Below are 10,971 nucleotides of genomic sequence, written 5' to 3' on the forward strand. Positions count from 1 at the left end.
CAGAGGATGAGATGGCTGGATGGCATCACTGATTTGATGGACGTGAGTCTCAGTGAACTCCGGGAGTTGGTGATGGACAGGGAGGCCTGGCGTGCTGTGATTCATGGGGTCGCAAAGAGTCGGACATGACTGAGCAACTGATCTGATCTGATCTGATCTCTATAACTTTTTTTAATTTGTATTTGTTTTTCTCTCACGGTCTCCATGTCTTAGCTAAGCAAGAATCCTAGAAAGCAAGCAAGAGCTCAGTAAAGAAAATTACAAAATATTTGAGTAAATAATAAGGGAAAACTGTCATCTTCCGTCAACTATACTGTCTAATAGAAACTGTAAAAAATGAAACAACACATGAATTTAGCCTTTTATTCTAGGAATGTCTTCTTACTACAACACCGTTTGGGGTGAAGATCCCCTAGAGGAGGAAATGGCAACTGACTGCAATATTCTTGCCTGGAAAATCCTATGGACAGAGGATCCTGGAGGGCTACAGTCCATGGGGTCGCAAAGAGTCAGCCAGGACTTAACCACTGAGCACATATACACACCTTCTCTTGCATAATTTTTCCCCAGGATCCTTTCCAGTCTAACTGTAGTGACATGTTTTGTTTGGATTTTCTTTTTGAGGGGAAGTCTTAAGGAATGGGCTGGTTGAGTTGTGCATTACAGACATTGGCGATTTTCTGAAGATAAGGTAACAGTCTTCTCCCAAAACAGTTTGCTGCAAACTCTAAAGAAAGATCTTGGGAAAGCTCTGAGTTGAGTCTAATCTTATAGCATTGTTCCCTACAATGGTTTAAAGTTGACAATTCAAGTTGAAATTACAAATTATGTAAAGTGATTATATAAATATGTGTTTATTTCACCTGTGAACATTAATTATTACAGCTTTTATCTCTTTAAGATTTTGTAATTCATGATTATGGAGGCAGCACATCCTCAACGTTTTCTGGCACTGAAAGTGAAAGTCTGCTCAGTCGTGTCAGACTCTTTGTGATCCCATGGATAGTCCATGGAATTCTCCAGGCCAGAATACAGGAGTGAGTAACCTTTCCTTTATTCAGCGGATCTTCCCAACCCAGGGATCAAACCCAGGTCTCCCTCATTGCAGGCGGATTTTTTACCAGCTGAGCCGCTCACTAAGTACCATTAAAAGTCATTTTATGGCTTTCCAATTATTAAAACCTTAGTATTACTGGACGGAGAAGGCAATGGCAACCCACTCCAGTACTCTGGCCTGGAAAATCCCATGGACGGAGGAGCCTGGTAGGCTCTACTCCATGGGGTCACGAAGAGTCGGACACTTACTGTGTGACTTCACTTTCACTTTTCACTTTCATGCATTGGAGAAGGAAATGGCAACCCACTCCAGTGTTCTTGCCTGGAGAATCCCAGGGACGGTGGAGCCTCGTGGGCTGCCGTCTGTGGGGTCGCACAGAGTCGGACACGACTGAAGCGATTTAGCAGCAGCAGCAGTATTACTGGAGCAGCAAAAAGGAACTTTGACTATTACCTCGGGATAATGCTACCATTATGCTGAAGTTTAATGGAGTAAGAATAAAAGCCAATTACAAAATGGGCATGTGTTTTATTTGACCCTGTGATCATTGAGCACTGGACTGGGAGTCCAGAACAGCTGTCAATTGACTTTCCAATGCACTCAGGAAAGTAGGCAACCTATATCTTATTTCCTAAGAAGAAACGATTTAGGGAACTCGTTAAAAATAAATAAATAAATAAAACAACTTGACAGTTCTCTCCACCTAGGTCGTCACCTCCTTTGACTTGATTTTGGGGTCAGCAGCCTAAACGTAATATTTTAAATTAATAAATATATTTTCAAAACTAAGAAAAAAAATCTAGAAACCTTTTCAATTTCTCTATCTTTTAACATCTTGGCAGAGAGCAAGCGGGAAGAAGCGGGAAGTTCCTTAGCACAGTTCCGGGTTTCCTTGCGCCCCGCCCGTCGGCTCGCCCCACCACAGCTACAGGCTTTTTAGTCCCTGGTTCAGTCTGTCCTGCGGGGAACAATCCCTGTCCATCCGTCTGCGCTCTGCCCGCCCGCCGGGCATCTGCCCTTCTCTCCTGACTCCGCCCCGCATCTGTCCGGAACCGCTTCGCGTCTGAGCTGACCCAGTGCGCGTCCGCCAGTCAGTCCCTCCGGACCCGCCGCGAGTCTCAGGCTGCCGAAATCACCGCGCATCACTCGGTCCGTACCCAGTGGGCATCTTGGGTATCTGGGCGGTCTCCGGTCCCCGGCGCGTGTGTCTGTCTGTCTGTTTCTCTGCGCGATTCGCTGCTTGCAGCCTTCCTGCCTGGCCGCAGGGCACCAAGTGTCCAGTTTGCCCTTTCGCTGACGCTGAGTGTCTATAGCGCGGCCTTAGTGAGCTGCGAGCCCGCCTGAGACCGACCGGCCAGGCAGCCGGCGGAGGAATACACGTTCGGCCCCTGCCCTTGTTGCTATCATTTTAAACCCACGGGAGCTTGAGGCCTATTTTTATGCAGAAAATCGGTCGTGAGGCCTCTGTCGACAAGGCTAGATGTGGGGAGCCAGCCTGCTGCTTAGTGATTTCTTACTATTTATCGGGGGAAGGGACATTTCTTTCCTACTACTGGCTTTTGAAACTGATTTTAGATCTGAATGGGTGGAAATTCTAAGCCCCCTTAGGGAGAATAGATTCGTTATTGGGGTGCTTTTTTCTCTGATGCGTTTGTTCTGAGCCTGCTGACCAGCTGTTTCTGAACTTCCTTTTCTCAGCCTCAACAGTGATTCTGAGTCTGCTTTTAGCTTTCTTCGCCTTGGCTTTTTTCTGTTTGTGAACAGCTGTTTGGCCCATAGCTTAGAGAAAGCAGCCTTTTTTTCTCTCCCAAGAGAGCCTTCTCCTTGTGCTCAGAGAGATGGGGAGTGGGGAGCCTAATCCTGCTGGCAAGAAAAAGAAGTACCTCAAGGCTGCCCTGTATGTGGGTGACTTGGACCCAGATGTTACTGAGGACATGTTATATAAAAAGTTCAGGCCTGCTGGACCTCTGCGCTTCACTCGAATCTGCCGTGACCCGGTGACCCGCAGCCCCCTGGGCTATGGCTACGTTAACTTCCGCTTTCCTGCGGATGCTGAGTGGGCACTGAACACCATGAATTTTGATTTGATTAATGGCAAACCATTCCGTCTAATGTGGTCTCAGCCAGATGATCGCTTAAGAAAGTCTGGAATTGGAAATATATTCATCAAAAACCTGGACAAATCCATTGACAACAGGGCCCTTTTTTATCTGTTTTCAGCTTTTGGGAGCATTCTCTCCTGCAAAGTCGTATGCGATGACAATGGCTCTAAGGGTTATGCCTATGTGCACTTTGACAGCCTGGCCGCTGCCAATAGGGCCATCTGGCACATGAATGGAGTGCGGCTCAACAACCGCCAGGTGTATGTTGGCCGATTCAAATTTCCGGAAGAGAGGGCTGCTGAAGTTAGAACTAGGGATAAAGCGACTTTCACTAATGTTTTCGTTAAAAACTTTGGAGATGACATGGATGACGACAAACTGAAGGAACTTTTCAGTGAGTATGGGCCAACTGAAAGCGTTAAGGTAATAAGAGATTCCAGTGGGAAATCGAAAGGCTTTGGATTTGTGAGATATGAGACACATGAGGCTGCCCAAAAGGCTGTGTTAGATCTGCATGGAAAGTCCATCGATGGGAAAGTGCTCTATGTAGGGCGAGCACAGAAGAAAATTGAACGTCTTGCTGAGTTAAGGAGAAGATTTGAGCGGCTGAGATTAAAAGAAAAAAGTCGGCCTCCAGGGGTGCCTATCTATATTAAGAACCTGGACGAGACCATTGATGATGAAAAACTGAAGGAGGAATTTTCTTCCTTTGGGTCAATTAGTCGGGCCAAAGTGATGGTGGAGGTGGGGCAAGGCAAAGGGTTTGGTGTTATCTGCTTCTCCTCTTTTGAAGAGGCTACCAAAGCAGTAGATGAGATGAATGGTCGCATAGTGGGCTCCAAGCCTCTGCAAGTCACTCTGGGCCAGGCCAGGCGCAGGTGGTGAGGATAAGAATGCTCAATTTATTTCAGCCTTAAGCTGGTGCCTACTTAGTTTGGGCTACTTTGTGATAAGAGGTTATTTTATGTCAATTAACAGGTTTTTTTAAGTGAATACTTTCTTTTGGGGAAAAAAAAAAAAGTGAAACCAGAAAGCCTTGTTCATTTTAGTGAAGAACATAATTTCTAATTGTAAAACTGTCATTTTGTACTATTTTTCGATATAATATCCTTAGGCGTATATAGAATAAAGTTTATTCCTCCACACACTTGTCCTAAACTAATCAACATGAGTTAATTGAGCATATGTCCTTCCTTATTTCGCTAATACTACTAAATTTCATTTCTCCTAATGAAATAAAATTTCATTAGGTCCTTACATCTGAGTCTATCACAGTGAAAACTTCTAACTTGCTTTTTGAGAAATCAGTAGAGCAGGGGAAAGTGTATGTGATCCAGTTAATGTTTATGCATAATTTGACTTTAAATTATTATTTAAAATGAATATTCCCTTTTAAAGATGTGAGCTTTTTCCTTTTTTTATTTATTTATATTTTCCCTTCTTTATTATACTGAGGGCATACCACAGACTTCATAGTGGATTTGAATAAGTTTTGAGAGTTTCCACTATTAACTTTATAACTTCAATAAGAATATTGGTACTTTACCAATCAGTACATTAGAAGATTAACACTTTAAAGATTGATTTTTTTAATTCTAAGTTTCATCTTAGAAACCTTTCCTCAGAGATTTAATATTTGAAGACAGGCTAAGGAGCATTCTTATCGCTCGTTTTGCTAAACTCTTTAGTATGTATATTTGGATTGTGTTTAATTAACAAAAAAGGTGAATAACAACACTAAATTGCCTTTGTCTATAGTTAATTTTAGGATTACCTTCAGCCTTTGTCGTATCAGTATAAAAGGTAAATACTCCATGTAATGATGTTGAAAACTACTTTGAAGAATAACTTCTATTAAACTTGTTATTACCGCTTGTAAACTGTTGAATATATTCACAAGATAATATTCACAGATGTTTCAAAATTAAGGAAAAGGTCCTCTCTCTTGATTAAGTAGCATACCTCCATCATATGAGATCTCTTAATCCAGTATGATTCTCTTTTTTGTCTAGCTACTTGCAAGTTATGAAAAAATATTCTGTTCTATGTTGCAGTTATGTTATTTGCCCTGTGACTTCTATATGATGGATTTTCTGTGTTTCACTTGTAGTTCCCTCTTGTCCACACCCATCTACCTTTCAATCTGTATTACACTTACTTTCTTATTTTCTTTGGATTGTGCTGCTGCTCTGTTTAGTCACTCAGTCATCTTCAACTCTTTGAGACCCCGTGGACTGTAACCCACCAGGCTCCTCTGTCCATGGAATTTTCTGGGCAAGGATACTGGAGTGGGTCACCATTTCCTACTCCAGGGGGTCTTCCTGACCCAGGGATTGAACCCATGTCTCTTGTGTCTCCTGCAATGGCAAGCAGATTCTTTACCACTGCACCACCTGGGAAGCCCTTTTCTTTGGAATTGCCTTTCTGTTAATATATGCCAGTTCAAATCCATGTTGAGTTAGAGAAATAAATACTTAATTTATGTAAAACTTAAATTATTACTTTTTAAAAATAGCATTGACTCATACCACAAATCCAATCATAAGAAAATATTTTATCTCTATTGTCAGTTGATTTTTATTTCTGTATGTAGAAATCTTGCATACATAAAACAATATAAATATATAATTTTTTAACACTTCTGTTAACTCTTTGCCCATAAAATAATCAGAATAACTTGTTTTCATGTAATTGTTTATCTACAGACTACTTGTATATTCATTATCAAACATTTTCAAATGGAAATTATGGTTTTTATTGATTATAAACATAATACATGCTCCTTGTAAAAAAAAAGTACAATGATGCAGAAACTTACAAAGAAGAAAGTAAAATTCCCATAGTTCCAAGACAACCACTATTAACTTTTTAAGTGTGTGCTTATCCTTTCATGCCTTTTCCCCTATGTATACACACTCTGTTTTAAAAAAAAAAAAAGCAAATATATGTATGGTTTTGTTTTGTTTTGCTTTTAATTTTAAGCCAAAACATAATCATCTGTTCATGTCAATAAATACCAATCTATCTGTATCATCAATTAGTGACTACATAGTATTCCATTGTGTGGATGTACTATATCTTATCTAAGTACTTCATTATTAAATGAGATTTATATGTTTTTCAATATTTTCTATGTTTGTAAACAATGCTGTAATGAAAATCCTTGGTTAAAAACAGTATGAGTTATATGAGCTTGACAAAAATTATCTATAGCATGTAAAAGCATAAATCTACTAGAAAAACAAAAATGCACATCGTATTGATATATATGTACCTAAAATTTGTAAAGTGTTAATGATATATTCTTCATTTAAATTGACAAAAGAAAAAAACTAACGGAATATAATTTTTCATATTTTATGAGCCTACTTGTTTACATCAATGTGATCATAAAATATATGAAAAGGAAGAAACTTCAAATAAAATTTAAAGTACTTATCAATACATTGATAATTATTTTACCATATGTGCTCTCTATTCCTTTCCCCTATTGCCAGTTTTCATTTGAATTTGTAAACCTGAAGTGTCAGTGTTAAGACCTTTGCAAATACTTTGATTCAGAATGAATCATGAAATATATATAGAAGCTAAAAACTTCAAATATAAGCATTTTATACACTTTGGAAGAATATTTAAGTATTTAAATTATTAATGTTTTGAAAAAGCTAGTCAGTATAAAGAAAAGCAGTAATTGTGGCTAGGTACAGATAAAACATACATGTTAGGACTCTGCAGATCAGTCAAAAGTACTCTGTAAATTCAGGACATAAAAAGCAGGGTTGAAAAATATAAAGGAAAGGTAATCTTTATTTAAACACAAACAGCTGGGTAGATTTTTCAATTTTGTATTTTTCATTTTTAGCTACATTCAATACATTTCTAATAGTTTAGGCTTCCAAGGAGGTGCCAAAGAACTGAACAGCTTAAATCAGTAACAAAGCATTAAAAAATAGGTTATTATTTATTTTCTAGCCCGAGATAATTAGTAAAAATTAATAAAACTGTATTATCAATGATCAACTTAATAGTGAACTATTTAATGCAATGTGTTTTTTGTTTTGTTTTGTTTTGTTTTTATTTATTTTTTTTTTTAGCTTTTCAAAATAGTCACTTGTACAGGTTTCAAATGTGCGTGCTGCTGCTGCTGCTGCTGCTAAGTCCCTTCAGTCGTGTCTGACTCTGTGCGACCCCAGAGATGGCAGCCCACCAGGCTCCCCCATCCCTGGGATTCTCCAGGCAAGAACACTGGAGTGGGTTGCCATTTCCTTCTCCAATGCATGAAAGTGAGTAGTGAAAGTGAAGTCACTCAGTCGTGTCCGACTCTTAGTGACCCCATGGACTGCAGCCCACCAGGTTCCTCTGTCCATGGGATTTTCCAGGCAAGAGTACTGGAGTGGGGTGCTATTGCCTTCTCCGTCAAATGTGCCTAGGGAGAAGGAAATTCAGAATATTTTTTGTGATTGCAAGCATCATTATTAGAGGTTATTTGGGGGAGGATTTCTTTTTTTCCGATGACTTATTACACATATTTTTCTTCCAGCTTTTTAAAAGGTTTGTTTTTATTTATTTTTGGCTCTGCTGGGTCTTCATTGCTGTGGGGGCTTTTCTCTAGTTGCAGCAAGCAGGGGCTACTCTCTAGTTGTGGTGCTTGGGCTTCTTATTGTGGTAGCTTCTCTTGTTGGGAAGCACTGGGCTCTAGGGGATGTGGGCTCAGTAGTTGTGGTTCCCAGGCTCTAGAGTACAAGCACAGTAGTTGCAGTGCACATGCTTAGTTGCTCTGTGGCAGGTGGGATCTTCCCAGACCAGGGATCAAACCCGTGTCTCCTGAATTGGCAGACAGATTCTTTACCATTGAGACACCAGGGAAGCCCAGGGAAGGATTTTCTGTACAGGAAGTTTCAAGCATCCTGGTGCTTTTCTGGTTGAATCCATAGTTAAGAAGAAAAATAAGATGTTACATGTGTAAGTGATATTTTTAGCCCATAGGGAAAAAAAAACGTTGAATAAGAATACTTTTTAAGGGAATATTTAGGAGTGGAGTGAATACCATCTTATTTGTGAATAAATGGCCTAATGTAAGGGAATAGTTAGGAATTTATCAATAAATGACTGCTTATAGATGATAAAGGTGTTCCCAGCACCTGTGACAATATTTGGACTATAGTTAGCATTCCATGATTACTTGTTGAATTACTGAGTTCATAATCTATGGATTATGTCTCTCCACTTGTTTGCCTTCCAATTCTCTTCTCAGTATTTGGCAAGAGAAATGTTATTAGAGAATAAGCCATTTAAAAAAAATCTTATCCTATGAAGAAATAATTAAGAACAAATTGCTTACATAGATTGGTGCTTGTAACATAATGTTACTGATAACACGTGCATGAATGTGTGCTAAGTCACTTTAGTTGTATCCAACTCTTTGCATCCCTATAGACCATAGCCTGCCAAGTTCCACTGTCCATGGGATTCTCCAGGCAAGAATACTGGAGTGGGTTACTATTTCCCTCTCCAGAGGATCTTCCTGACGCAAGATTGAACCCACGTCACCTACATCTTCTGCATTGGTGGTGGGTTCTTTACCACTGGGTCACCAGGGAAGCCTATGGTGTTATTACTTCCCATGAATTTTAACCTAACCAATGGTTTCTTGCAGCTTTAAGAAAGTTAATATATTCCACTTGTTCTGGGGGATCATGGTCAGTAGTTTGAAGTAAACTAGCTACCACTGGAAATCTGAGATGAGAAAGGCCTAAATAATTCAACATAGAAACACTGAGTATGTAATTCCTATGAAACTTAAAAACCAAATCCAAGTACATTTACTCTCAAAAATCAAAGTCGATTTTAAAGATCTTTCATTTAGTACAAAAGCAGATCAATGTTCACACTAAATTTCTCATCAAAATTGGAGGCCTACATAATTTATTTCAGTGGAAAAAATATTGAATGCTTTAGAGAGACTGCAAGAAAAAGGGATGAGTGCTGATACTGTATAGCATGACTGTCTCAGTCATCAGAGTAAATGAATTTCTTTGTTTTAGTACTAATTGTAAGAAAAACACCAGATGTTGGCACCTTTTGTGTAATAAGTAAGCCTTCTATGCTGCTGCTAAGTCACTTCAGTTGTGTCCGACTCTGTGTGACCCCATAGACGGCAGCCCACCAGGCTCCCCTGTCCCTGGGATTCTCCAGGCAAGAACACTGGAGTGGGTTGCCATTTCCTTCTCCAATGCATCAAAGTGAAAAGTGAAAATGAAGTCACTCAGTCATGTCCGACTCTTAGTGACCCCATGGACTGCAGCCCACCAGGCTCCTCCATCCATGGGATTTTCCAGGCAAGAGTACTGGAATGGGGTGTCATTGCCTTCTCCGAAGATTTCTATAGTGTAGAGTAAATAATTTAATATCTTTTTGAGGTTTATTTGAAACTTCCAAAAGGGTAAATTATGCTTCTGAAAAATCAATATTTAGGGCATTTAAAAAGTAATTTAAGACTAATTTACATAGAATGGCAAGCAACTTACCTCTTACCTCTTAACTTACCTCTCAGGATTTGTGACAGACTAAATCCCGGAAAAGAAAAAAAATGCAATGAGGAATTTGCAAGCTTTTATTTTGCAGTGTTTCAAGAAACTCAGCATATATCCCTTATTGGTTTCATTGTACAAAAATATATTATGTGTTCATGGTCCTAAATAAAGGGATAAATGGCAGCTTTATTACAGTATGGCAAGGATAGTGACAAAACAATGCAAGTCAAGATGAAGAATGCATTTCTTTGTTCATGGAAGAATTTTTAGAAAGGAAGATTTGTGAATTAACTCAAGAATAATTAAAAGAAGGATCAGAGATACAGAGGAATTTAAATGTTATAAATCTAAATGAATACTGTAAAGAAAGTAAAATTCTACCTAGTTTGATATCTACTTTAGCATGAAACATCATAAATTATTTTCATTCACTATATATGGTTAGTCTTAACACTGATTTGATAACTACAGTAATACTATACCTCAGGAATATCTCATTTCTAAGTGAATTTATTAATTACTGGTGCTATACTGGTTGTCTTTACTCTCTTACTCTCATTTCCTAATCTCGACTCCATCCTTGTTAGAACACTCAAGTTTATGTAAGATATTTCTGGTTTACATAGTTTGTCAAAACATTACCTCAGAAACTTCTATTAGATGTGCTCATATGTAATGTAGCGTTTTGTTGACATAAAGTTTCATGACTTACATGTCAAGCCACAGTAGATAGTGGAAAGTATCTATTGTTTATATGGATTAATGCATCTAGCTGAAGATGTTATTTTACAAAGTGTAAATATCAGAATGATGCTGATTCTGATATTGAAGCTGTGGGGTCTTTTTGGAATTGTGGTTTCATAATGTATACATGGGGCTTCCCTGATGGCTCAATGGTAAAGAATCCTCCTGCCAATGCAGGAGAAGTGGGTTTGATCCCTGGGTTGGGAAGATCCCCTGGAGAATAAAATGACAATGCACTGCAGTATTCTTGCCTGGAGAATCCCATGGACAGAGAGGAGCCTGCCATTCTACAGTCCCTGGGGTTGCAAAAGAGTTGGACACAACTTAGCAACTAAATAACGACAATGTATACATGAGCTAGAGCATCTGATGACCAAAGACTGAGTAATGTAACTAGAAATATATATTGATAATGTAAGACAAATTTTGAGATATGAAAGCAACATTCCAAGCATAACAAGAGATAATGCTAAAAGAAACTGTCCAACTTCTCTGAACAGGCAATATAGGCAATGAACATAATCTGTATGCAGCC

General features: G+C 38.9%; 1 protein-coding gene across 1 annotated transcript; it reads left to right on the plus strand.

Annotated features, from left to right (window-relative positions):
• Positions 1-1,949: 1,949 nt before the first annotated feature.
• PABPC5 (poly(A) binding protein cytoplasmic 5) lies at positions 1,950-6,601 on the plus strand. The gene is made up of 2 exons (XM_061409094.1): positions 1,950-2,206; positions 2,756-6,601. Exon 2 carries the CDS (start codon positions 2,896-2,898, stop codon positions 4,042-4,044), a length of 1,149 nt encoding a protein of 382 aa, XP_061265078.1. The 5' UTR covers positions 1,950-2,206; positions 2,756-2,895; the 3' UTR covers positions 4,045-6,601.
• The last annotated feature ends 4,370 nt before the right edge of the window (positions 6,602-10,971 follow it).

Source organism: Bos javanicus, chromosome X (assembly GCF_032452875.1).
Source record: "Bos javanicus breed banteng chromosome X, ARS-OSU_banteng_1.0, whole genome shotgun sequence".
Classification (NCBI taxonomy): Eukaryota; Metazoa; Chordata; class Mammalia; order Artiodactyla; family Bovidae; genus Bos; species Bos javanicus.